This window comes from Dendroctonus ponderosae, unplaced genomic scaffold, assembly GCF_020466585.1.
Source record: "Dendroctonus ponderosae isolate FM_Combo_2020 unplaced genomic scaffold, Dpon_F_20191213v2 Dpon_F_20191213_1, whole genome shotgun sequence".
Taxonomy (NCBI): Eukaryota; Metazoa; Arthropoda; class Insecta; order Coleoptera; family Curculionidae; genus Dendroctonus; species Dendroctonus ponderosae.
Genome location: NW_026017110.1, coordinates 7,475,645 through 7,501,976, shown reverse-complemented (window position 1 = coordinate 7,501,976; position 26,332 = coordinate 7,475,645). Strand labels below are relative to the sequence as shown.

The 26,332-nt window shown below is 39.0% G+C and overlaps 4 protein-coding genes across 9 annotated transcripts; 2 read left to right on the top strand and 2 right to left on the bottom strand.

Annotated features, from left to right (window-relative positions):
* Positions 1-1,077: 1,077 nt before the first annotated feature.
* LOC109534981 (tumor suppressor candidate 3) lies at positions 1,078-2,870 on the bottom strand. 2 transcript variants are annotated; one of them, XM_019900787.2, is made up of 7 exons: positions 2,677-2,870; positions 2,217-2,389; positions 2,042-2,159; positions 1,843-1,983; positions 1,495-1,786; positions 1,260-1,425; positions 1,078-1,213 (listed from the first exon to the last, which is right to left on the bottom strand). In XM_019900787.2, the coding sequence occupies exons 1-7, from the start codon at positions 2,752-2,754 to the stop codon at positions 1,201-1,203; spliced, it is 981 nt and encodes a 326-aa protein (XP_019756346.2). In that variant the 5' UTR covers positions 2,755-2,870; the 3' UTR covers positions 1,078-1,200. The 2 variants fall into 2 exon arrangements, with proteins under 2 accessions (XP_019756346.2, XP_019756345.2); XM_019900786.2 differs by having other exon boundaries at positions 1,078-1,200.
* A 59-nt stretch (positions 2,871-2,929) lies between these two features.
* LOC109534980 (transmembrane protein 184C) lies at positions 2,930-5,024 on the top strand. Its single transcript, XM_019900784.2, has 8 exons — positions 2,930-3,376; positions 3,435-3,471; positions 3,527-3,729; positions 3,790-3,864; positions 3,919-4,125; positions 4,181-4,274; positions 4,327-4,501; positions 4,579-5,024. The coding sequence occupies exons 1-8, from the start codon at positions 3,114-3,116 to the stop codon at positions 4,788-4,790; spliced, it is 1,266 nt and encodes a 421-aa protein (XP_019756343.2). The 5' UTR covers positions 2,930-3,113; the 3' UTR covers positions 4,791-5,024.
* A 104-nt stretch (positions 5,025-5,128) lies between these two features.
* LOC109534979 (E3 ubiquitin-protein ligase UBR2) lies at positions 5,129-14,910 on the bottom strand. 5 transcript variants are annotated; one of them, XM_048661632.1, is made up of 11 exons: positions 14,682-14,910; positions 14,449-14,600; positions 13,550-13,759; positions 13,188-13,487; positions 12,796-13,134; positions 12,369-12,740; positions 11,971-12,310; positions 8,590-9,525; positions 8,243-8,538; positions 7,987-8,176; positions 5,129-7,923 (listed from the first exon to the last, which is right to left on the bottom strand). In XM_048661632.1, exons 2-11 carry the CDS (start codon positions 14,530-14,532, stop codon positions 5,585-5,587), a joined length of 5,406 nt encoding a protein of 1,801 aa, XP_048517589.1. In that variant the 5' UTR covers positions 14,533-14,600; positions 14,682-14,910; the 3' UTR covers positions 5,129-5,584. The 5 variants fall into 5 exon arrangements, with proteins under 5 accessions (XP_048517589.1, XP_019756342.2, XP_048517591.1 ...); XM_019900783.2 differs by having other exon boundaries at positions 14,449-14,548; XM_048661634.1 differs by lacking the exon at positions 14,449-14,600 and having other exon boundaries at positions 13,550-13,762.
* Positions 14,911-19,444: 4,534 nt separating this feature from the next.
* Positions 19,445-25,683, top strand: LOC109534989 (leucine-rich repeat-containing protein 24). Its single transcript, XM_019900794.2, has one exon. It carries the CDS (start codon positions 19,784-19,786, stop codon positions 21,524-21,526), a length of 1,743 nt encoding a protein of 580 aa, XP_019756353.2. The 5' UTR covers positions 19,445-19,783; the 3' UTR covers positions 21,527-25,683.
* Positions 25,684-26,332: the final 649 nt, after the last annotated feature.

Below are 26,332 nucleotides of genomic sequence, written 5' to 3'. Positions count from 1 at the left end.
TTCTTATTTGATTAGTTTAAATTTGTGGACACCCTGTATAACATGGTAAGTTTATTATCATTGGGATATAAAATATTATATCTTGTTACACTTCACTATAGATTACGCTTACATAACTTAAATACTTCTAAAGTATTTGACACGTGAAAATTAGATTAGATTTTGATTAAATTCGTATTATTTAAAAAATCTAAAGCTAATATAATATCTCTAATAATCTAAAAAAAATAAGATTTAGGTATTATAAACTTTATTAAAACAGACACTTATTTTGTTCAGCGAATCCAAAAGTGCAATAATATACAGGACATTCCATTTAAAAAAACCAAAATTTGATACCTTTAGAGCCTTTAGGACACCCTGTACATTACAAAAATATTTTTAAAATGTGCGCTCGGTAGGCGTCGGACAATTCATAAAATAATACTTTTTAAAAATCAAACGGTTTAGCCGCAAACTTCCGTGCCGTATAGCGTGAATAATCCTGTATAGGGTGCTCCATTTAAAATGGCCAAGTTGATACCTACTTCCGGTATAACAGGAAGTGTGGCGCTCTTGAAAATATTTTAGACCGCGTGCCCCCAACGACTTCGGCACACTGTCCAATTTTCAAATTTCTCCTGATTATAGTTTGCCAGATATCGAGCGCGGCGGTTCCTGGTGGGACACCCTGTATAAGAAAATACTTACTCGAAGCTGCTGTAAGGGTGAATGATGTAGCAAAACTTGCTCGATCCATGGCGTCTTGCTTCCGCATTACTTTGGCTCCTGTTCCGGAAATGTCTTTAAAAAATCATCATTTTAAGGTCTCGTTTCTTCGCTTGTGAATTCCTACCTTTTTGTGATTGCTAGGTTTGGATTAAGGGAAATACACTTCCTTAACCAGCGGATTAGTCTAGCAAATAGTGGAGCGTTTGGAGCAAGTCTCGGTAAACCTGCATGATGTTGCGCTAATGCACATTTGTGTTCGAATAAATAGGACCTTTTTCCGTATTTTACCATTTCATTGACTATCTTAACCGTCAGTCATTGAAGGTTTGTCAACCTGCCAGCGTGTGAAATAAGGCCACTTTCCCATAAACAAAGAAAACACTTTATTAACATACATACTTGAATTACAAATGTATAAATTATTACTGTGTTGGCAGGCGAAAAAATGCCAGACTTCAACTCCTCTGCTTGCTCTAACGAAGCAAGAAGCTAGAAAAGGAGACTGGCTTTAGAATGCAATAAACGTTTCAAACAGCACTGTGGCTTACCTGTAAGGATAACCATGGGTTTTGGACCTGAAAACCGACAGCAGCGCAGAGAAAAACACTGAAATTAATATCAGTCCGAAAATTGCCAAAAATTTGCGCCTTTTCGCGTCGCCCTTGCCTTTGGCAGCCTCAGTCATGAATATTATACCCACAACAACGGCAGCATCTAGTAAAGGCTAAGGAAATCAACCCAGTTAACAACTAAACCGTTGCATCAACAACATTAAAAGGATACTCATCAGCATCACGATGTAAGTTTCTACCACAAACTGCCCTTGTGAGCTTCCATGGATGTAGGCGGTTTGGCCGTTTTGATTCCGATGCATAAACGGCGGCCCTCTAATGTGATTCCACATTTGGCCTGAAGTCATCGCAAAGCAGAACAACAGGGCCCAAACACCCCACATTGTTTTATTGTACAAAAATTCCAGGTTGTTTCTGCGAATATACACAAACCCGCCGATGAATGCGAAGAGGAGCATCAGCGAGAATGTTCCCGAGTAGTTAGGAGGTCGGAAAATGCGAATCTATTCAACATATGTTTATAGGGCACACTGACTGGTTTTAACAGCAAGTTTTGTACCTGAATGTCGGCCCTCTCATTAATCCATCTGGCGATGGCGTCAGCTCCAAATCCAACCCTTTGAATGTCCATCGTGTCGGCAGCCTTTGGTTTGCCTTTAGGAGGGAAATGCACGAACACTGGGGCCGTGTTGATTTTCATCTTCAATAGCAAATAATACGTTTAATAAAATTTGTTGAAGACGATGAAAGTTACTTACCGTTTGGAAAACATCGGAGCCTTCATCGAAATCCACCATAGCGAAGAAGAGTTTGTTGCTAAACCCTGGCGAGTATTTGAATGAGTTTGCAACCACCGAAAACTCATCGCTTGCCTGCCTGCAAATTTACATGGCATTAACTTTAAAGATATGATGATAAGTGGGTTGAGCTTACCTGCAGACCATGCATTGCCTTTGCTGAGCTAAAGCGGTAAACATCACCACAACAGAATAATTCCTCGGGGTGGCTTTTACAAAGTCCCGGAACTTGTTTGCGTTAAATCTCAAGACAGGCTTTTTATTGGATAGATCTGTGAGTTGTTGCACTCTATCGCCCAACGAAGATCCCTGAAGAATTAAATAAATTGATATAAATGCTAATCGGTGGTGAGATTTATATCGGAATTGAACCAGATTTACAAGTACATGATATGAAGAGGGTGTATCAGTAGGTGCAGATGTACTTTTCCCAAAAGTTGCATGTTTTAACGCCTCTGTTCACTGGTTTTCATGCTTCATTTACAGCAAAACAATCAGTAAGTCCTTGGGCGTTATAATGTGAATTTACCGTGAAACCGGTAAGTTTCTTCAGAGTTAAGTGGTAAGATGAGGACTGTTTGATTTGACTAGCTTACCGGTTTCCTTGCCTGGCTGTCCACATAGTAGAATATTAGGGGCAGAATCAGGATCACACTGAGCATATACTTTTTCATCTTGACTCTTTTTAGGAACGTTTAGAAAAGAAAATTGGCCCACAATCTGCTTTCAATACATTTTCAAAGGTTATTGATAATGTCACTGTCAACGTGTCATCAAATTTGACTAAAACAATATTGGCATTTATTTACACTTGCAGCAATGCGATTGGTTGAACTTCTGTTAATTTAATGAGAATATTTGTGCGCCAATGAAGATTCGGGCGAAAACCGTGCACGTCTATGCAATCAGCTGATAAGCCCTTGACAGCTTATTGTAAGTAAGTAAACAAACAACATTTGCAGCAAGGCTTAAGCGACCTTAATAACTGTTGTATTGTCTTACTGATTAATAGCAAAACTATGTGATACGGAAAATGTGTAACGAACAGTGTTTGGATTTTTTTTCACGGTGGAGATTATGGATTCGCCCTCTATTTATTGCAGCTTATGCCTTGGCTGCCCTAGTGTTTGTACCTCTGTTTTTGATAAAATCTCTTGAAAATGGTTTTAACAGGCACGATCTAGAAGTTCTTATTGCTGGTGTTTTTGTGGGGGTCGCAATTCCCATTTCTCTATGGGAGATCATCCAACATGTAATACATTACACCCAGCCCAGCTTGCAAAAGCATATAATCAGGCAAGCTTTCCTTAAACTGAAGTATTCTCTAACTTAGAATGGCTGGTTTGCATTGCAGGATATTATGGATGGTGCCCATCTATGCCCTGAATGCTGTAAGTTTTCAAACTCCATTTAATTGGAAGGTGAATTTGAAGGAATTGCTTCTAGTGGTTGGGATTGACTTATCCAGAGGCTTCAGTTTATGTGGATAGTGCCCGAGAATGCTACGAGGCTTATGTGATATATAATTTTATGAAATACCTTCTCAACTATTTAAATATGGAAATGGACCTAGAGGCTAGTCTGGAGTGCAAGCCTCAAGTGAAGCACATTTTTCCGATGTGCTGTTTACCCAATTGGGAAATGGGAAGGTGACGATTGAATGGCTAAATAATTTACTTAAGCCCTGCTTATTCATTGGTTGGTTGCAGGCCGTTTGTACACATTTGCAAGCATGGAATCCTTCAGTATACTGTAATGAGGCCCCTGACTACTGCCATCTCATTGTGAGTGGCTGTTCAATAAAAACATTGCATATTTGAAGCTTTTTCCCCTTGTAGCATTTGCAAGATATGCAATGTTTACGGAGATGGCCAGTTCAAGTTTAATGTTGCATTTCCTTATCTGGTTCTAATCAATAACATATCGCAATCGTCAGCAATGTATTGCCTGATCATGTTCTATAAAGCCAGCAAAGCCGAGCTGCAACCCATGAAGCCTTTGCCCAAGTTTTTGTGCATTAAGGCTGTGGTTTTCTTCTCGTTTTTGTGAGTTTACATCAGTGTTTCCCTGTGCATACAACTAATAAGCATTGGGTTGCAGCCAAGGAGTGCTCATAGCGTTTTTCGTCTATACTGGAGCGATCAGTTCTTCAGAACCAGACATAGATGGTGTGTCTTTATCTACACGCCTACAGGTACCTGATGCGTCTTCCCCCTCGTAAAAAAGGCAATTTGTGTTTCTTTCAGGATTTCTTAGTCTGCATAGAAATGTGCCTTGCAGCGATTGCACATCACTATAGTTTTTCATATTTACCCTACGTTAGTCCTGAAACAAGGCCGCAAACGTGCTGCAGTGCCTTTTTGGCCATGTGGGATATCTCAGATGTTGGCAGAGATGTGCAAGAACATCTGGGAATAGTCAGTAAGTCGATATTTCTCAGTTCTAAACATATTCAGTTTAATTCTTAAAAAAATAGTGAAATAAAACTGATTTTTTAGCTTCGTCTATAAGTAGACGGATCAGAGGCCGTAGCATGTACTCAATTCCGCGTGGGAATGACGAGTATCAGCATTTGGTGTCTCCTCGAGCCGGCCAAAGTGTACCGGCAGATTTTTATCAGAATTTTGATGAAGTTGTAGTAAACTATGGCACAGTTAATACACATCCTGTGCAAACTCACAGCGCTGAAACGCGAACGAAACGTGTTTAATATGGACTGACTAAACCCCTATGTTTCGGAGTTACTAAGTAGTTCCACTTAATTTTTATATTTACTTTATTATACCAAGAGTTTATGAAGGCGTTGGAGTATTGATTGAGTAGGAAACACAGGGGGTTGCAAAGGTTTGTTGATGTGTTCCAGTCGAAGTACTCTTTTTCCCCCAGTTTTTTATTTTTGCATGAATTTGTATTGTATATAAATTAATAAATTGATTAACAGCAATAATAGATAGATTCCATGAATTGGGTGGGAGCTGCTAGACCTATGTGAAAAAAAGGATGGAAAAAGGTAACAAAATAGTTACACAGTACTCAATATAGACATCAAACTTTAACACAGATTTAATTCTATAACAAAAGTTGCAAAAAACAGATTGAGGTTTATATTCGTATTTATTCATGCAGTGTTTGCCAGAGTTTTGTAACATTTACGTATCCTGATTAAGATTCAACAGAGTTGAATAACATTTTTCAACCTAAATAAAAAGGACGCACTTGTACAATCAGTTGCTTTAGAATGCCAGAAAAGAAATAAAGGGTTTACAATACTGTAATAAAAATTGGAAACATTGCATCAACAAAACATTTGCTTTGCCGGTATATACAAGACTAATTTTATAGGAAAAACAAGAGTATAAAGTGAGATACACGTTTCTCAACTATCGAGTCCACAATTTCATCATCATCATTCGCTTCGTAATGTTACAACTCAGTAAAGCTGTTTCCTAAAATAAAGTCAACTAAAAAGAACACTTCCAACATACTATACAATTTAATGACTATCTACAACATATTCCATTGAGTGGTGACTATGTGATTGCTAGTCTCGATTTGCCTGGCAATTTCCTCGTGTATACTGTGATTGAGCCATAGCATGTGGAGTTTTTCGTATCGTTCCAGGTTCAGTTTCAAAGGATTTCCTCTGCGCAATCCTTGATCGGTTTCGCCATGCTCATCCAGGTAGGGAGGCGACATAAAGCAGCCCCTGTGCGGAGTGGCTAGAAGCAGCAGCTCACAATCTCGTATTCTCAAAAATATGCCTACTCCAGCCCCACAGGCGGCTGCATGTCGGTTGCAAGCCCCGACAGGTATTTTGTTGTACTCAGTTTGACAACAGTAACTTTGCGAGCATAAAATCGTGCCGCATACGAGGCACATTGTAGGATTCCGGCATTCTTCGTCACTGTTTGGACAGACAAATGATGAGACGGCGTTCAGCAGCTCAATATAGTCATAAGGCAAATCAATTAGTTTCAAAGTTTCGGGCTGTCTTAGTAGTGGTCTGGATTTTCTGTCTTCCTGAAACTGCATTACATGCGGATGAACTGTCCACTTCTGAACTAGTTGATGGATTATTTCATTGTCGAATAATTCGTGCGGATTGCTTGGCAGGTTCAAGTATATGCACATGTTTTCGAAAGTATCACCGTCTAATTCCTGCATATTATTGGGGGCAGGTACTTCAGTTAGGTAGTGGTAAAACAACACGGAACTTCTCAAGAAAGGCTTGGATAGTTCTTTGATGGTTTCCCATGCTTTGACTGAGCAAATCTTTCCGTCTGGCGTCCATTTGCCTACTGCCACTAAAAGATTAACGAGAACTTCGTCACTGGTTGCAGATTCGCCGTTATCTCCCGTTAGCACATCGGAATCAACGGTAAGGAGAGTTTTCACTATATTCACAATAAACATCAATCTCAAGATGTGCCATTCCAAAATTCCTCCCATCGGGATGGGCATTTGCTCATTCCGAATGAGCAAACTAGGCATTGATAGTGTTAACGCAATCAAGAATCCGAAGGGATCAAAGTCTAGAATGGATGCTTCATCTGCCGGATGTTCAAAGATCACGCTGATCAGGTTCAATGTGTGGCTTTTGATCACTTGGCTTCTCGACCAAGTGCTGCCCAGTACTGCGACCACTTTCACTAGGTTTTCCAATGAATCGCGCTGTCTGCTGGTTAAGTACCCCAAAAGAGGTTTTCCTTGGTAGCTGGTGACTGTTTCTATGGCCCGCGTTGTATAGGCCAAAGACTTCCAAGCCATTGGAGCCAGCCGCTTGTCAGAGGGATGAGGTGCCACGTTGAGACCTCTGGTGTAAGTAACTTGCGCGAACACCAGAACCATTTCCTGTAGTTGCGGGTTCAGATCAACCCCGCACTCTTTGAACAAATCCGCAAAGCCCCGACTTAGGCAGGGATCAGATTTATCCACAGACGTCGAGTAGAACACTTGATGTGGCTGCAGAATGCAGTTCACTTCGCATTCGTCCATGTTGTCCTGTTCTGTGCTGGTGCCACTTGAGGCGTCTATGCAGGCAGTGCAGTGCAAGTTACTGCATTCGTCCAGAATGCATTTAAATATTCCATGACAAACTTTGCGCCTTTTGGATGTGATGTATTTCAGACAGGAGAGAAATTCTTGAAACGGCACCGGCTTCGCTGTTACATTGGGCTGTAGTTTTGTCAAAGGCGGCACGACTGGCAGCACAGTATTACTCAGACATTCGCATAAAGGGCACAGAAATTCCTGCTTGTCCACATCGAAGCTAGAGGGATGGCGCAGCCGATAAGGTCGCCGATGCTCCTTAACCATTACGTTGTCGAAGAACTTTCGCCAACATTCACTGTGCATCACGTGGCCGCATGTGCTTGTATATGGAGCGGGGCTGAAGCTCTCCGCCAAAAACAGGGGGTTGTTATTTTCAGAGTGCAAGTTGCTAAAATACTCCTTCGGGTACTTGTTCAACACGGTGGCTTGGTGGACAAAGGCCGCCAATACCATTGTAGGACCGCCCGCTGTAATGCGCTCCTCTTCCTGACAAAGAATGCAAGTGTAGGTTTTTTCAGAGCTGATACACGCCGAGCGATTCGGCCCAAGAGCCACCGTTTGGAGCTCAGTCACGTCCATCTCGCAGCTGCTTTCGCTGAGTTTCTCCGGCTGGTATTCCATGTTGATGTTTTCGAACATTTGGGCGTTTTCCTTGAGAAAGTTCTTCTGCTGGACCGCCATTTGGGCCATTATCTTTGCCCGTTTTTCAGCTGCGAGTCGCGCTCGCCTCTGTTTATCGGAATCGTCCTTATTCTCACTGCTTCCCGCCGGTTTCTCCACATCAATTTGAACTGAAATAGAATAATGAGTTTGTCATTAGTGTTTTGCCTTATTTTCTAAATAATTATATTTACCCATTTCCTTTTTAGCCACTTGCTGATATTTCTGCAAAGTCCACTGGAGCAGTCCTCTATGTGCGTCAACTCTAGGGCAAGACTTCAGCAGCTCCTCCATCAGATCGAAGATTCCCGCTTTGCTCGCATTTTCCACAAACTTGAAGAACGGATAATTGCCCGATTCTTCTTCTTGTAGGCCGTAACCGATCTGTATGGATGAGGAAATAAAACCATCAGCATCAGCTCCAATGCAGAATAATTGTATGCCACTTACCAGATGCAGAACTTTGTGCAGCTGATTTTCTGAAAAACTACGAGCTCGCAAATTTTGGCATCGCTCCATGACGGTTTTCATGATGCGAAGCATCACATCACATTGCAGCAGGTTGACCAACAGCGAGAAAGACTCGCAGAGTTTTGGGAGTTGCGGAGGCGGGCAACATTCGATTTCGCCTTTGTCTTTGCGGCGTTTCCTCTGGGTCTCCTCGGCCTTTGACATTTCTTCCCTAGTGTAGTGGTAGAAGAAGACATTGAATTCGTCAAAGTTGCCCGGCAGCAATTCGTAAGTACCTTGAAGAATCAAAGTTGAAAAGCATGCCGTTTTATAGAGTAAGTGTTTACCTTTGGCAGTACTTGTTCGCAGAGGTTCGTTGAACTTAGCGATTTCCTGAACTACTTCATCAAATAATCCTTCCTCATCTTCCAGGTCATCTGAAATGCACTTGACCAGCTCAGAATGCGGAGCTTGCTTAATGCACAGTGCATGCAAAATGTCTTTTTTGATTCTCTCTTTAGTCGTAACGTGGCTCACTCCTGGCATGTGCCTTTCGCCGATGATCGCTATGAGAAGATACAAGAATTCTTCCACTAAGTTGATGACTTGTCGCATGCTGTCCTCCTCAGAAGACTTCAGGGTGTTGATTTCGAATGCTTCCAATGCCCAACTAATCAGATTGAACTTATTCAGTAAGTGGATCAGAAACTCGTTGCTCTCAATCAACGAGGCGCCGATTTGCAGCAGCGTTATGTCACGGTCCAGCATTTCAGTGCGGCATTTCACATTGTGATAGAAATACAGCGTGTTCAAGAGAGCGTATCCGTTTCTTCGCCACATTCCCGTGTGGACCTGTGCAATCATCACCTGCGTCCGCAGAACCGGCTCGATTATCTGCACTGGCGTGGGTTTTGCCAGCTGAAATTCGGGACTATCAAAATGTAGGCCGTATTTCTCCAAATGTAAATGCAAGGCGGCCAACAGCCTTGTAACCGGCAGGTGAATGGATATTGGCTTGGAAGAAACATCGTAGTGCAGACAAGCGGTGCTGTGGTCGGCCAATTCGCGCGCCTTGCCGGCCTCCAGTGGATCGTAACAAGGGTTTTCTTGCAAGCTTCTCAATAGCAAGCGATAGGCTTTCACCAAAACCACTTTATCGGTGGCACACCATGCTATAATGTGCGTTATGGATCTTGCCACTTTGATGTGCAAATTGAAGCCGGATTCCCATTCTGGTTCGTATTCCATGTGCATTCCGACTTGTCTGGTCACGGAATCCATTCCTGCAGGTAAATAGTGTTTTATAAAAAAATTAGGGTAGAAAGTAGTGGAGTTTGTGGAGTTTTCGGCCGAATCATGATAACTTATTTAACACTTTCCAGATGTCTTCCTAGCAAAAGCTAAGTATTAGCGTTAAGGAAAGCACGACCATGTTTTTAAATTAACTTCATCTGTAATTTCAGAAAAGTTTCAAGTGGAAAAATACCCATAGAAGGGCCGAGATCGGAGTTTATGGTTGTCCCAGAGAAGTACAGTGACTATAGAACAATAAGCCTCATGTGGCACTTATTAAAATTATTTTTTTAAATCATACATCGGAGACTATACCAACTCTGCGAAGAACAGATATCGCCAACACAGTTTGGTTTTATGAAGGGACAAAGAGAAACAAGAGATGCCCTTTTGAGTGTACAGGTACTCTTCCAGCGTTCTGCAAGACAGTGAACTTGACGGCAAAGATCTACGCATAATTAAGAACTTATACTGGAATCAACCAGCCAAAACAGAGGAAGTGCAAATCTTAAGAGGAGTACGCCAGGGATGTATATTGTCACGTCATATTCAACATGTACTCAGAGGCAATTTGCCAAGAAGCTCTACAATACACGGAAGCAGGAGTACTACTAAATGGCGAACGAATAAACAATTTCAGATATGCCGATGACACCATCATATTTGCAGACACTGCATAGGGACTGCCGCTTTTATTGGACAAGGTAGTTGCAGTAAGTAAGAAATATGGTCTAGAAGTCAACACCAGTAAAATAAAAGTCATGGCAATTAATAGGGAATTGGAGAAATAAAGTACTAACTGAACAATGGGACCATTCCCAAGAAATGAAAACAAGAATTGAAAAAGCAAGAACCACCTTCAATCAAATGTCCAAATTATTCAAGACTCACAATTTGAATTTAGAACTGAAACTCAGACTGTCTCGATGCCTACGTATTCCCCATCTTGTACTGAATAAAGTCTTGGACCTTAACGGAGGCAACAACAAAGAGGCTGGAGGCGATTGAGTTGTGGACATATCGAAGAATACTCAAAATATCATAGTAAACAAAATATCAAACACCCGAATAATCCAAAAACTGAATAAAGAAAAATAAATAATATACACAGAAAAACGTAGAAAATTGGAATATCTGGGGCACATCATGAAAAACGAAACCAAATACGAACTACTAAAATGCATCTTACAGGGTAAAGTGCAGGGCAAGAGAAGCGTTGGAAGAAGACGAATATCCTGGCTGAAGAACTTGAAAACCTGGTTTGAAACATCCACCACGGGATTATTCAGAGCAGCAACAAATAAACTTATCATTGCTAGAATGATTGCCAACATTAGGTAACGGATGGGCGCTAGAAAGACAATTTCAAGGTAAAAGAAAAAAAACCCATTTAGGTAGTCTGGAAGAAAAGAAAAATATCTGGAACCAATTGCCCCTGAAATATCTTTAGCCCTGCTTTATTTATGTCACACTTGCTCAAAGCTTTGGTTCCTAATTTTGTTTTCTTACTTAAAGTGAGCTTTTTCACTTAAATTATGTTGAGTGTTTAAAACGGCCGAATTTCCTTATAGCCTAAGCTATAGGTTTAAAAAAATGATTTATCGTGACAAAAGTACTAGTAGCAAACCAATTATGCGATTATATAAAAGATAAAGCAGATAAACAGGTATGCGTTTTCAACTCGCATTTCTGGTCCATAGGTTGTCTTTTCACGTTTGAAACTAATGGAGGAATCGGATTGTCCCGACAAGATGATTTGTAGAGAATAAAAAAATCTACAAAATGAGCGGTCAAACGCCCCAAGCGGATAATTAGTCTCTGAGAAATTTAGGAAAAACCGGAAAATTGGGCGCTTTTTCGAAAATCGTTACACCGTCATTTTTTGAGTTGGAGCGCTAAAATTTTAAGCGAAAGTAGGAATTATGATGATCCAGCTCAAGAAATGATGGAGCTACAAAGTTTCGAAAAAACGCCCAATTTTACGGTTTTCCTTAAATCTTCTCAGAAACTAATTATCCGCGTGGGGTGTTCGACCTCTCATCATTTGTAGATATTTTTATTCTCTACAAATCATGTCGTCGGAGCATTCCGATTGCTCCATTACTTTCAAAGTTACAAATAGGAAAAAACAAAAATAGCGTTTTGTGCAATAAATTGTTAATAACCAACATATGGACCAGAAATTCGAGTCGAAAACACATACCTATTCATCTGCTCATTATATTTTATATCATCGCACAATTGCTTTGCTGCTGGTATTTTTGCCACGCAAAAATACACTATACATCTTGGCCTATTATTTATTAAATTCACGGGCTACGAGGAGAGATTTAATGCGATCCAATATCGAATTGCCTTTTGCAAGTCTCGGTTTTTTCTTGCTTTTTTTACAAAACCAATACAAACCTTGCTTATCATTAGTAAATATTTATTACCTTGCATCATCACTAGGAGATTGACCAGGACGCAAAAGCCATGTAAAAAGCATTTTTTCAAATCGTCGTTCCAAGTCTCTGGTACGGAAGTTAACAGGTACTTGAGGTCGAACAGCATGAACAATGTGCGTTTAAATGGGTGATAGGAAGGATTTCGCTCGAATTCGAGCTTGCCATTTTTGTTGCACCTGGGTCGATATTCCGATAGAATCGTGCTGAGTAGAATGTAAAGAACATCATCGTTGGCTATTAGATGATGGGCTAAAGTCGGCACCGTGAACAATTGAACTGATATCGACGAGATCGAATATGAATGCTCGTGATCATCCCTGATGAAGTCCTGCAAATAGAAAAACCAACTGAGTTTAAACATTCGGCCGTGTTGAACGGAAAATTACCTTCATAATTTGAGCATAGTTTTTGGTAAAAACCTTTGCCAGCGCTTTCTTGTTGTCGTACTCCAGAAGCATGCCAGCAATGAGCAAACGATGCCACTGAGTTCTGATGCTTTTCCATAATGACGAATCGTGTATCATGATTTGAGTGAGCAAATCAGATTGTTTCTGATTGTCGCGCGACTTTAGAATGCACTCTGTGAATACCGAACGGAATCCTTTACCATTACCCAAAAACTTCTCCAGCCATATCATTAGCTTCTGAGCGAAGATTTGATGGGCAATGATGTGAGCATGAGTGATTAATACCTTCAGCGGCTTGCTGCCGTGTCGCGAAGTGTATTTTTCGATTTCGTGCTTGAGATCTTCACAAACCTGCAATTAATCAACATATTTACAGAATATCGAATCGAGGGTTTGAAGCACGCACCTGAAATGTCGAACATTTTACAACCGCTCTGCCTTCGCGGTCGATGTTCGTAACAAATTCTGTCGAGTTGCGTTGAGTGCATTTGAGCACTCTGCTCAAAGTGTTGATAACCTGGTCAAATGTATGTGCTTCATCGTTGTATAAAATCGTGCAGTAAACATCCAGGTCAAATATATCGGCTTCCAAGTCGCCGAAGGTATTATCCAGCCGAATGGCGTCGACCTCATTGGTCGTGAGTCGATTAAACGCATACCACATCACATAGTGGAACACTTGCTTAGTTCTTTCAACGACATCGGAAGCCAGGTCACATTGATTATCCTCCTCAGAAGTATTGACCTTTAAAGGCGCAGCATTAGCCCTCATTTGCGAAGTACTTCGCGCTCACTTACTTGATGTGATTCGCAAAAAGGTTCCCTTTTCCAGGCCTCGATATCGCCACAGTCACAGCAGCCTCCACCTGCCGAAGTTCCCATTCGATATTTGTGAAACCTATGACTTGACTGCTTAAAACATTCTACGCAAAGCACACATGTTTTGTCCGTTCCACATTCCCTACAAGAATACGTCGGTTCACCACTTTTGAAGAATCGTCCACAAACCGAGGCGTGTTTCGTCGCGTGGCATATCTGTTCCAAAGCCCCTTGATTTTCCCCATTGCAGATGAACTGTTCCAGAGGATTGAACAGTATCTAAACCATTTGATTGAGGAGTTTAGATAGAGAAACTTATACAGTTTGCCAATAGTACTTGCCTCTTTAGCGAGCATTTCGTTGAACTGCCAGTTGAGGCAGTTATCATTCAACGTGGGGCTGTAAATTTTCGGCACCCAATGAGCCCAGTATTTGCTGATCAGTATCGGCGAAAATGCATTTCTTTCAAACGCCTCAAGCCATTCAGCAACTATTTGCGAAGATGTCGGCGGTTCTGGCGACATTTCCACGTCTGCTGAATCATCCATCTTCTACTTGAATAAATAAAAAACTCTAAAACCTCGAGAAAATCACAATTTTCTTTAGTTAGTTACATTCTACTAAAAGCCAAAGCCACATTTGACGCGTCTATAAAACCATTAAAAACCCATAATAAACTATCGCGCATTGACTGAGAAGCTTTTGTTCTTTAGAATGTAAATCGGAATTGGATTCTAATAAACTGACAATTATTGCAGGAAATCCATTCAACCTGCTTACTAAGCAAATTGTTGTAAAGCGTATTAAGGCCATTATTATTTAATGCGAACGGACAGGTTTATCGTAGTTTAGATGCAATTTAAAGGTGGAAACCCCGATTACAAAGCCACAAAAGTTGAAGCAAAGAAAAAACTTCTTAAATGAAAGTTGACACTGTTTTTTTTTGAAAAACTCCTGCTCAAATTAGTCGGTTAACAGGAGCCATTGGGAGCCGTGCTCCACCAAAGGAATACATATACATATGCCAGCCAAGTTCATTGAGCTTTTACATAAAGAAACTTCTTGAATATGTAGGATTTGAAGCGATAGGTATTGTGCAGCTTGTTAGAGGGCTGTGCCCCTGCTCTTGCGCTGACGAGTTGTTGACCTTCCACTTACCTTGGCGTTAAAAGGTCTGATTACAAAAAAAGTATCATGCAAACGGGAAACGAATCGCAATTCGCACACTGACAGAGATCACCTGTTTTAATCGCAACTTATTTTTCAGTTCGTTCTCAAAGCCAACTGGTAGAGGTGGAATTTTCCCCAAAGGATGCGAGTACATGACACAGCAATGTTGGCTATTATTAGTAAAAAAAATGGACACGCTAATTGGGTACTGTGGCTGGGGGCCTGTATGGATTTTGCAAATATAGAAAGGACAAATACTTTACTTTCTAAAATTCGCAACAATGAGAAATGGAACTGACTTACCAAACTTCACTTCCGCAATATCGTCGTTCTGGGCATTTGCCAACTGATTGACTGGTCAATCGATAGGACACCCACTTGATTTCGACTGAGATGGGCGACTGGAGTTTATTATTAATTTAAGGCAAATTTAAGAAAGAAGGCTGTACTATGAGACAAAAATATTTTCACAAAGACGTAAAAGTGTCAGAGGATGACAACTATTTATAACCTTACTGGACCACTTACTGTCATCCACAGATCACAGAAGTTACTCCGTGATCTGTGCTGTCATCGACACTGACAATCGATGAGAGCAGCTTTATTTCAGCAATTTTACTAACCGTTGGCTTTGCCTTGCGTCATTGAAGCTAAACAGGGACACAAGACAACAAGAATTTAACACAACACAGAAAACACTACAGTTTTTTTTGGACTTGCTACAAAAAACATCCAAATTCCATTCCTTGCCGTAAAATATTAAAGTTTTAAAATTTATCCGCTGCTTAATTTTTACTTATCTTACATATCAGCTCTTTATTCCATATTTCAGTCCTGAAGTAGGCAATGATCTAATTGGGCAAATCTACAACAGTTACATCTACAACAGTTAGTCTATTCGACAAAACACACTTCTTATTTAATTAAATTGAGTTTTCCGCTTGTTTTTGGTTTTAGCTATTTAAGGCCACATTAAAAACCGACCTTGTATGTTAATTTTTGCTAAGTGAACATGTTTAAGCGAAAATAATTGCCTAAAATAGAAAAATTGATGTTTCCCGCTTGTAAATTGCCCTTGACATCGCAATTAAAATTTTGAAGCAATTAATTTTACAAACTGCATAAAACAGCAATTTGTAGCAGGAAAGGTTTAATAAATTTTGCGCCATTTGCCACATCAAATACAATTATTTCCCTAGGTATACAGAAAAAAAAACATTTGGTTTGGTGTTTGATGAAGCACGTTATTTTACGCTAAGTTTGTCTACATACATATTATTAGTTGTTAAATACATACATATTCTTAGAAGCTTGGTTTTTGGGACTTAAAGGGTGAAAGTTGTGGATTTTTATATACAACTTCTACAGTTTTCAAGGTAATTGAGCCCATTTTTCAACCTAAGTTACTTGTGCTGGGTCACACCTTTTCCCCAAAAGCAAAAAATTGGAAAACGTACAGGGTGAACCTTTTTCAGTGGTCAAATCTTGTTTAGCCTTTAGAATTTTTTTTGTATCGTCACTCCCGGCCGGTTTGAAAATATTTCAATTCAGCATTCAATTTAGAAACTTTTTGGTCTTTAGCTATGTTTTTAGCAGCTGTAAGCGTTTTTGAGTAATTTGGAAAAGTCTTGCCACAAACAGTTTCGCTGGATTCTCCAGCATTTTTCATCGGGCAATTAATCGACTATTGAGCTTGATGACTTTCCCATTTAATTTAATACTTTTTGTCGGAATAAATCACTTAGAAATGAAAACCGTGCAAGGGAAAATGGTCAAAATGGGCTTGCTTTGATGGCATTGAGTGTTCCAGGTACTTCAACCACTTATAAGAGAGCTTTTAAATTTTGCAGGATACATCAGCCCATTGCCATTAGCTTCCATTTTCCGCAGAAACCAGAATAGCTTAATGGGATAGTTTTATCGCGATCATAACTTTCCTGAGACAGCAGTGGTTTTTATTATGCGAAAATTGCGAGCAAACATACTTTGAGGAGCAAACTTTCTGGTTTTTCAACAGGGTAAGAAGCCCAAAGGTTCTTTACAAATGAACCTATTGTCAACTTTTTATGTTTTCTAGACATTTCTAGTTATCAGGCGCTCATTTACCTTTACTGCACAAAAAATCTTCAGAATTTCCTCCTCCGACTGAGAATATGAAATATTTCAACATAGCGATTGAGGAGCTACTAGCTTAAAAACAACTGAATTTCTACTGAATTTTTCGTGCCTTTATTATCGAAATTTTCTATATATAAATTCCATTCCTTTTACTTCGAAAATTTTATTCATTTAGCAGTAATTAACGAACGAAAAAATTTAAGTGGCAAACTGAATTCATCGCAGGGTTTTCGGTTTGGCCGATCCGGGCCGGAAGAGCTTTCCATCGGGAAAAAAACTTTTCGAATTTATGTTTTTATGTAACTTTGGACTTTAAACCGATTTCAGGCAGTGTTTGAGTTAATCCTCTCAATATTTATTTCGGACCCCACATTTGCATAAGCAGACAAAACCGTTATTTAGTCCTTCTAATCAGGCGTTATTTAACCATATTTACGCCGATGTGGATAGCCAAAAGGAAAAACAGGTAAAACAGGCGTGAAAAGACTGAAATAAGATTCTGGAAACTTGGGGAATCCAAACAAAAAAAAAATTTAAACGTTTTTTTGGTCCTTTAGAATCTCAAATGAAAGAAAGAAACTGCATGCTAAAGCAGGGAAAAAAGTTTCATTCGGCTCCCATGAAGAAAGCAGTTGCAGCAATTTTTTAAATTTGAAGCATACATTTCTCAATAGATCAACACACCGCTCTATAAAAAATTAATTCCTGCCCCCCTTAAATTAGGCAAAAAAGAAAATGTACATATTAGTGGTCGTAAACAAAGAAAGTTTCACTTGATTCGTATGCGGAAAGCAGTTTCAGCAAATCTTTAACTTTGAAGCATACATTTCCAAATAGATCAATATACCTCTCGATGGAAAAAATCATTGCTTCTATGAGATAGCAGAAAGAGACTTGAAATATTTACAAGAAGTAGATATTGTGGTCGTAAATGGAGAACATTTTGCTTGATTCGGCAGAAAAAGGCAATTTAAAAAAAATTTAACATTTGAGACACAAATTTTCCAATAGATCAAAAATCCGTTCTCTGAAAAAAATCATAGCTTTCATAACAAAACAGACATAAACTTGAAAGATTTACAAGATAAAGTAGATATTAGTGGTCGCAAGCGAAGAAAGTTTCACTTGATTCGGATGAAGAAAGCAGTTTCAGCAAATCTTTAACTTTGAAGCATACATTTCCAAATAGATCAATATACCTCTCGATGGAAAAAATCATTGCTTCTATGAGATAGCAGAAAGAAACTTGAAATATTTACAAGAAGTAGATATTGTGGTCGTAAATGGAGAACATTTTACTTGATTCGGCAGAAAAAGGCAATTTAAAAAAAATTTAAATTTGAGAAATCAATTTTCTAATTGGTCCAAAATCCGCTCTATGAAAAAAATCATAGCTTTCATAACAAAACAGACAGAAAATTGAAAGATTTACAAGAGAAAGCAGATATTAGTGGTCGTAAACGAAGAAAGTTTTACTTGATTCGGAAAAAGAAAGCAGTTTTAGCAAATTTTTAAATTTGAAGCATACATTTCCAAATAGATCAATATACCGCTTGCTAGAAAAAAAATCATTGCTTCTATGAGAAAGCAGCAAGAAACTTGAAATATTTACTAGAAAAAGTAGATCTTGTGGTAGTAAATGGAGAAAATTTTACTTGTTTCGGCAGAAAAAGGCAATTTTAAAAACATTAAAATTTGAGACACAAATATCCATAACAAAACAGGAAAAGTCTTGAAATATTTACAAGAGAAAGGTAGATATTAGTGGTCGTAAAAGAAGAAAGTTTCACTTGATTTGGATGAAGAAAGCAGTTTCAGCAAATTTTCAAATTTGTAACAAGAATTTCCTAATAGATCAAAAATCCGCTCTACGAAAATTTTTTATGGCTTCCGTATTAAAACATGAATAAACTTGAAAGATTTTCCTGGAAGGTAGATAGTAGTGGTCGTAAGTCAAGAAAGTTTTACTTGACTCGGCTGAAGAAAACCATTTCCGCAAATTTTCAAACTTGTGGCAGAAATTACCTAATAAATACATCAATACTGGTGCAGTAGATATTTGAAACCCACATAGAAATTTTGTTTAAACTAAGCACACAACCCAAACCAATTCAAATCAACCAAGACTGGAATTGACTGTTGAAAAGTAGCAAGATTTCACCTGGTTTAAGTTTAGTAAACGCAGAAAAAAGGCAAAACTTTAACTGGAAAGGAGCAGCATTTTTTTGCCAAAAAAGGTCCGATATCTAAACTTAGACTTAACACCTTGAGTTCATTCAACTTAAGGGTTGTTTGGTGAGTTTTTGTGCACTTTAGCACCAAAAAATTGTGAAGAGCAATGAAGTGAAGAAAAAGAGAAAAGTGAAAAAAAGGCTTTAGATCCCTGTTTGGCTTTAGTTCATTAGACTAAAGGGTTCTTCGTAGGGTTTCTGTGCGACTTAGAGTAAAAAAAGTGAAAAGAAAAATTAAAACAAACTAATTTGAACTTGAAACAAACCGAACGAGCCAAAAAGAACCCAATTGAACCTAAACTCGCAAATTTCCAGCCGGTTTGAACGCCCAGCAAAGAGAGTGAAAAGTGGAAAACTTTGACTATTTCCTCCAAAAAAAAAAGAACTAAATTTAATCTGTAGTCAAACTAATTTAGACTTAAGGAGTGTTGAAAAAATTGAAGCACATTTTGCGACAAGCAACCTCAGTCTTCATGCCCTTTGAGCTACCAAATTTCAGACTGATTCATCTTTCTTTTGTTTGGTTTGCATCGAAATAAATAAATGCATATGAAATGCGAAGTTGCGACGGAATTAAAAGTGTGTGGATGCAGAAATGCAGCTGCGCCAGATGTGGGCGCCTAGTGAAGAAAAGTCGAAAATATCCATTGGATGATTAATTCCAGTGCGGAAAATCAATTGTTATAAATCCAGGAAAAGTCTCAGTGGCTTCGACAGGAGGTGAGAAGCAGCAGGTTCTTGCTGCATAGGGTTGGGCGGCGCATCCCCCATCGGCGACGCCGACGCAACAAATAACGGCGCCTCCGTCCCATAAAGCTGCGGACGAAAATCATAGTGCGGCGTACCGAGGTCTGGATGGTTACGGCGTTTGTGCACGTTTTTCCGGGAAAAGTACGCGTTTCGCTAGTTGGGACAGTGAAATTTTCGCGTGTTTGAGAGCCTAACAATGCGCTAATGGACAGTGTGAAGATGCTGCTGGCAAGGCGGAATTTGTATCGGGCGGAGACAGTGTGGCGATTAAAACGGGACTCTTTGGATCCAATATGAATTCAGGAAATGGCTATCGCTCTTGTGTTAGTGCTGACGTTAGCGTTGGCTGTTGCTGATCCAGACTGGAGTGACTGTCGCTCCCCCTGCCACTGCAAGTGGATTTCCGGCAAAAGAACCGCGTTTTGCAAGAAACAAGGCCTAACAGCAGTTCCGGGCTATCTGGACGAGGGCATCCAGGTGCTGGACCTGTCCAATAATTCGCTGCACGCCCTGCCTAAAGCAGTGTTCCAGGCCGTGGGCCTGATCAACCTCCAGCGGATCTACTTGATGCACAATGAGATCGATGAAGTGCATCCGGACGCTTTCAAGGACCTCATCATCCTGGTGGAGATTGACTTGTCCCGCAACAACATTCGGATGCTACACCCTGAGACGTTCTACGGCAACGAGCGGCTAAGATGGCTCTATTTAACCGGCAATCCGTTGCGACAGTTGAATGGCGCTCAATTCCCGATTTTGCCGCATTTGAGGAATCTGGACCTGGAAAGCTGCCAGCTGGAATTTATTCATAGAGATGCATTTGTGCATCTCACCGCTCTGGAAACCCTCAACTTGAAGAGCAATTTATTGCGGAACTTGTCCGATGCCACCTTCATGAGTTTTGCGCATCTAAAAACCCTGCTGCTCGAAGGTAACCCGTGGAGGTGCGACTGCGAGCTGCGCGGCTTCCGCAATTGGTTCCTCTCGAGCAAACTGTACTCTGTGTCGCTGCTTTGCTACCAGCCGAAAGTTCTGGCTGACCAACACTGGGAGGATGTGGACTCTTCGGAGTTTGCCTGCGTTCCGCAGGTTTTCGCGTTTCCGCAACGACAAGTGCAGGCGGAAGCCGGAGGCAATGTGAGCTTGGGGTGCCACGTGCTGGGCGATCCAGAGCCGAAAGTTTCCTGGCTGTTCGAGGGCTACCCAATCAACCACAGCTGGCTCATTATTGAGGCTGAGGAAGGCTTGCTGGAAAAGTGGGTAAACATTACGGTTCTCAATGTCAGTGAGGTGGATGTCGGCATCTACACTTGTGTGGCCAAGAACTTCCTGGACTCGGCGGAAGTGAACGTGAGTTTAGTGCTGCCGGAAGTTGTAACGGCCACCACTCTCAGCAAGACGGATTCTGCGCTTGTCTGGTGGGGACTGGTGGTGATCGGCATCGTCCTATCACTGTCCACTGTGATAACTGTGTCAGCCGTGTGCTGTGCTCGGCAGAGGAACATGCGCAACATGCCAGCCAGTGTGAGTTTCACCGACCAGGAGAAGAAGTTGCTGGATGTAAGTATTGCAACCACCACCGATAGAGGGACTGGTAGTTCGGAGGCCATCGGCCAGGAAATGGACGCAATGGACCCTCCAGTGCATATCACGATCGAGCGCGAACCCCTCCCGGTAGTCGTGTTCCCTCCTCCTCCAGAATTCTCCACCAGCTCCCTGCCAGCGGGCGCCTACGGCAACATTTTCATTTCGGTGTCGGTGAGTCGCGATCCCAACATGGTGGACATCTCCAGGTGTCCGGATCTGCTGGATCTGCCCCATCGGCCCAAGCCGATCTATCATGGCATGGCGACGCTTCCCAGGCGTCCAGCGCCCATTCCACACTACGACAACATGGGTCCAAGAGTCACAGCTGGTGGGAGTTCGACGTTGTCGTTGCCCGATGAAACTGCAGCTGCTGCAGCTGCAGCTGGTCCAACCCTGGTAGAGCTCCAACTTCCCAAGTCTCCCCTTTGCGTCCCCATAGCCCAGGAATTTGTCTCTCTCTAACCTTTTGATATGGTTAATCTTCAATTAGTGCCTTTGCTCACATCAATATTTTAGTTTTCTAAAAATAGGTGTATGATGTTTTCGTGTCTTTGGTTGCTTTGGTGCCTGATGTGGCCGCCCGGATTTGTCAAGGTTTTTCACTCTTTTCCACTTTCTTCTGCAAGTCGACGCTCAGTCGGTTTTATCAAAGAAAACGTCGCTCCTCTTACCACAGCTGAGTCTGGAGGCGTCAGCGCACAGGGTGGCCCAATATTTTACACCAAAATGATCTTATCAGACGGTTTAGCTCAAAGTCGGTTAATTAGGAGCCAATGAATGTGGGATGACAATAATTTAAAATAGTTGTCTGAAGTTCATAAAAGGGGAAACCTCAAAACCACCCATCTGGGATTTTTGGTTGTTTGGTTGTTGACTGACTACAGATTTTCAAGCCGATTTTTCCAAAATTGTCAAAAATTCGCAAACATTCATAGAGCCCAATTTGTTCTATTTTACGGTGTTAAATTCAAGGCTTTCGCTAATTCAGATGTTGAGGAATTATTGACTGAAATCACGCCTGCAGCAATTTCTGCAATAGACAAGAATTGTTGAAGAGAAAAATGATCACAGTTTCACCAATAAAGGACAACTTTTCACAGAAATATAAATTTACGTTCTCTATCTAAAGATAGTAACACCAGATTTCTCAGATGTTTGGTTGTTGTATAGTTAATTATTAAAACCAAGTCTGCTAATCAAAAGTAGTAGTTTTCAAGGCGATATTTAAAAAATCGCCAAAATATGGAATTTAAATGAGAATCACGACATTCATAGAGCGCACTATGTTCTATATTGAGGTACTAAAATCAATTCTTTACAAAAATTCAAATGCTGAAGAATTAATGATTGAAGTCAAGTTTGCAGAATTTCTTTAGCAGACAAAAGTGAAATTCTTCACAGAAATAGCTATTTTTGTGCTCTATCCAACGACATTAAATCCAACCTTCTGAGGTAATTGGTTGTATGCTAATTAATTAATAAAGTAAGGTGGGGGTATGGGATTTAAATGAAAATCACGGCATTCGTAGAGCGCACTTTGTCCTGTTTTGTGGTAATAAAATCAACTCTATTCAAAATTCAGGTGCTGAGGAATTAATTATTGACGTCAAGTCTGCATAATTTTCTGTAGTGGACGAACGTGTCATCAGAAAAATTATAGAAAATTTTTGAAAAATTTATGAATTCAGCGACAAACTTGAACCTTTTTGGCGGAATCAAGATTCTTCTGCGCATTCCAATGACATCAAAATCAATCTTCTCATATATTTGGTGGTTGGCTAATTAATTATTAAAACAAAGCCTGCAAAATGAGCTGATGCACACAAACAACAGGTTTTCAAGTCGTTTTTTTTTAAATTGTCAAAAATTCGCGAAAGGAAGTCCTAAAACTTATTTGAAAATAGTGAAATTTGTTGTTTAACGACAACTTTTACAAAATAAAATTATAATCGAATTTCGAAACTTCAATCTAAGTTTCGATTTCAAATGATTGTCATCCGATATTTACTGGCGTTGGGTTTAATTCGTCGCCTGATTTTCTAGTTTTAGCACTGGTTTTCTCGTGTAATATTGTTCAAAAGTTCTGTTGTTTTTTCTTATTCTTTTATCCACATTTTAATTGTTGCATTTTATCCCATTGAAATAATGATTGTAAAAAAGTACGCTTTTTACCAACTCAAATGATCCTAAATCTTCATTAATTATTAAGAATTGTTCTTAATAATTAATGAAGATTCTTTTAGAAACTTGTTAAAACAAGTCTAACAAACTCAAGCTTGAATAAGCAAAAGTTTCTTTAGTTTCTCTTCGGTTTTTAACTTTCTCATTCTTCAATTTGTTATTTTTACAAATAGAAATCATCTCTCTTTTTTGTCAGTGTTTCTAAACCTTCTATTTTTGTTTGCAATATCAATTTCATTAATTTTTGGACTTATAGTGTCTTGTTCCTGTTGCTGCTTAATGAGCACTGGATATTTGCGGTTCATAGTTACATAGTACATTGTTAGTATAAATTAATCAGTTTTTCGATCAATTATTTTTTCAGATTTTTTGCGAAAACGTGGGAATTATTCTGATCAAAAATTGCAAAACTGTAATTGTAACTAACTTCTAAATTTGAAAAATATGATTAAAAATATGAATTTCAGACGAAACAAACCCTCTCTTCAGTGTTTTCACTGTTTTAAAGAATCAATACAGGTAACAATATGGATTTTCACAAAGAAAAATTTGAAGGAAGGGACAGGAATAATAATTTTTATACAAATAATTCAATTTTGTCAATTCCACAAAAAAACAGTTAGTTATATTCTGTTGTATAGAAATTAGATTTTTACTGAGATACTTTCGCAATCCTAATCTTCGCGTATTCTTCATTTCACTAAAGTTTTTTAGGGTTTTAATAAATAAACAACTCAGAAAAGAATCGACAATGTTCTCGCCAATCTCTTGTATTAAGATCCTGCTTTCACTTACATATTTAGCGCTTAACATAATATTTTTGTCTAAATCATTTCGCAAACATAATTTGTTTTTGGGCCACCCTGTTTAAACACATGAAATTGATGTAAAGAAGCCAATCCCGTCTATGGAAGCTCATAGTGAAACGAGTGGAAATGCTTGACAATCTCACCACATTTAACACTAAATGGCCAATATTTTCCAATGTCATTTTTCAACTCAAATTATAAAAACCTTTAAAATGCAATTTTCAATGTTGGAAAGTAATTTTGCATCATTAACATGCTCTGCTTGACCTGTTTTCTAGTAAAATTATTAAATTATTAGAACAACGAGTCCTAAAGAAATTATGGCCTTTTGGGACAAACATTTAGGAAATTAAATAATTAAAAAACCCCGATAAACAGGTCGAATTAAAGTAAATAAAAAAAAATTACGGGCAAATTTGGTTCCAAATCTTAACTCTACTAACTAACTAAAACTACTAAAATGAAACCTTCCAGTGAACGAAAGGCAAATTCATAAATAATTGATGAGCAAATAACAAGAAATATTTATACAATCTGAAGCCAAACTTTAGGAAGTGATTCTAAGAAGGAAGTTTTATATAAGTTCATGCCTCCTTTTTGATATACCGCAATGGGTTTTTCTCGCAATTGTTGAAGTTTAGTAGCATGCATTTACAGGAAGATTTTGCCCTAAATAATCGGCGCTATTGGATTATGCTCAATTTCTCTGTTTTCTCGGATTAAGCAAATTTTAATTCAACTTTCTTGTTTCTCGAAGTTCTCAAAATACATTAAATAAAAATTGAAATAAAATTACAGCTTTATTATGTAACACCCTGTAAATTGAAATATAACCGTTTTAGAATCTACACTCATGTACAAATTCCATCATAAAATCACCCAGAGAATCTAAACCGCCTACAGTTGTGCTTGGTATTCAAATAACACCCTGTATATGTATGTATTCGTTATACTAATTTTTTATTAATTTGCACGTCACTCTTTGCAAACATCACAAAAAGGACGAAATTATTAATTGCGTAAAAAATCGTTGTTTGTTGCATATGAAAAAATAATCCATTATATTGACAAAATGTTCAACAATTTCAATATTTACTACAAATATACATGGAAATAAGCACGCCTATTTATTGATGAATAATCATTTTTTGACTAAAATCACTTGTATTTGAATATAAACGCGCTTTATTTATTATTTAACAAATACTTGCTGGAATTTATGAAAGTTTGCCCGGTTATTCAGGCTTTAGTTTTCCTATAGTTTATTTATTCATGCCAATATCAATAAAGAGAATCCATCTGAATTTTGCATATAATAAAAGCGTATGTACATTATTATAGAGATAATATAAACGCAACTGAGTTATGGTTCAATCTGTAAATATTTATTGGAAAGTATTGGCCAAAATCTTCTAATTTTCCCATGTGATGTTCGACAAACCTTATTACCCCATACCGGTAGATAAGCATTGTAAAAACCAAAAAAATTATCTGTAAATGTCCTTTAACCTCCTTCTAAGAAGCTGTATATCATCAAAAGATACCATTAAAATGAGAGTAAGACTTTGGATTGCACTATTAACAGTTCTTTTCGTTTTAATATATGTATTGTTAAAATATGTTAGAAATAATAAAAAATAAATCTTTTTAAATTTATTCTTTTATTTTTTTATTCCCACTAGATCGATTTTATTGCACTTTACGACCCGACAAGGCCATAAAACCTCCTTAGATTCCATTCAATAATAAAATAATTTTCGCCGAATCCCATCCAGGCTTCAATTAAATTCGAATGGGACCTTTTTCGACGCACAAATCTTTATGGAACAGTAAACATCCAGCAAAAGATTCGCTTAATTTAATTTGCAATGCGATCGCAAAGAAGAACTGGACTGGTTGTTCCAAGTATTTCCAGATAGATCGAGGGACATAAGCTTCGGTTCCTTCATTAATTACGCAATTATATTGCGAAGTTTTCCAGGTACCCAGAGAGTTTGGCAGTTGTGCGTGGCTTCAATTAATTGAAGTGGAGCTGAAAATATTCTAGTCTGGTGGACGCCACCACTAGGACTAATTGGGAAAAATATTTTTTAGAAAACCCTCTTTTCATTGATTGATGAATTACATTCTATATATTTTTTTTTTATTCTTCGCGCTCTTAATTGCCTGGATAGTTTTTTATCTGGTTACTGGCTTTCTTCCGATGGATTTAGCTTAACAAAAACCCGCACAAGAATTTTAGTTTTGGTGTAAACCTAAGATGCTTGCCAAACTTCCG

Excerpts from the sequence above, each read along its gene's own strand:
- LOC109534981 (XM_019900786.2), bottom strand. The coding sequence starts at position 2,754 with ATGAAAAAGTATATGCTCAGTGTGATCCTGATTCTGCCCCTAATATTC. Across the intron at positions 2,390-2,676 it reads ACAGCCAGGCAAGGAAACCG|GGATCTTCGTTGGGCGATAG; the intron begins GTAAGCTAGTCA and ends TTAATTCTTCAG. Across the intron at positions 2,160-2,216 it reads AGGCAATGCATGGTCTGCAG|GCAGGCAAGCGATGAGTTTT; the intron begins GTAAGCTCAACC and ends GTAAATTTGCAG.
- LOC109534979 (XM_048661632.1), bottom strand. The coding sequence starts at position 14,532 with ATGTACTCGCATCCTTTGGGGAAAATTCCACCTCTACCAGTTGGCTTT. Across the intron at positions 12,741-12,795 it reads TAAAATGTTCGACATTTCAG|GTTTGTGAAGATCTCAAGCA; the intron begins GTGCGTGCTTCA and ends GATTAATTGCAG. Across the intron at positions 9,526-11,970 it reads TCTCCTAGTGATGATGCAAG|GAATGGATTCCGTGACCAGA; the intron begins GTAATAAATATT and ends ATTTACCTGCAG.
- LOC109534980 (XM_019900784.2), top strand. The coding sequence starts at position 3,114 with ATGTGTAACGAACAGTGTTTGGATTTTTTTTCACGGTGGAGATTATGG. Across the intron at positions 3,377-3,434 it reads TTGCAAAAGCATATAATCAG|GATATTATGGATGGTGCCCA; the intron begins GCAAGCTTTCCT and ends TTTGCATTGCAG. Across the intron at positions 4,275-4,326 it reads CTTTATCTACACGCCTACAG|GATTTCTTAGTCTGCATAGA; the intron begins GTACCTGATGCG and ends TGTTTCTTTCAG.
- LOC109534989 (XM_019900794.2), top strand. The coding sequence starts at position 19,784 with ATGGCTATCGCTCTTGTGTTAGTGCTGACGTTAGCGTTGGCTGTTGCT.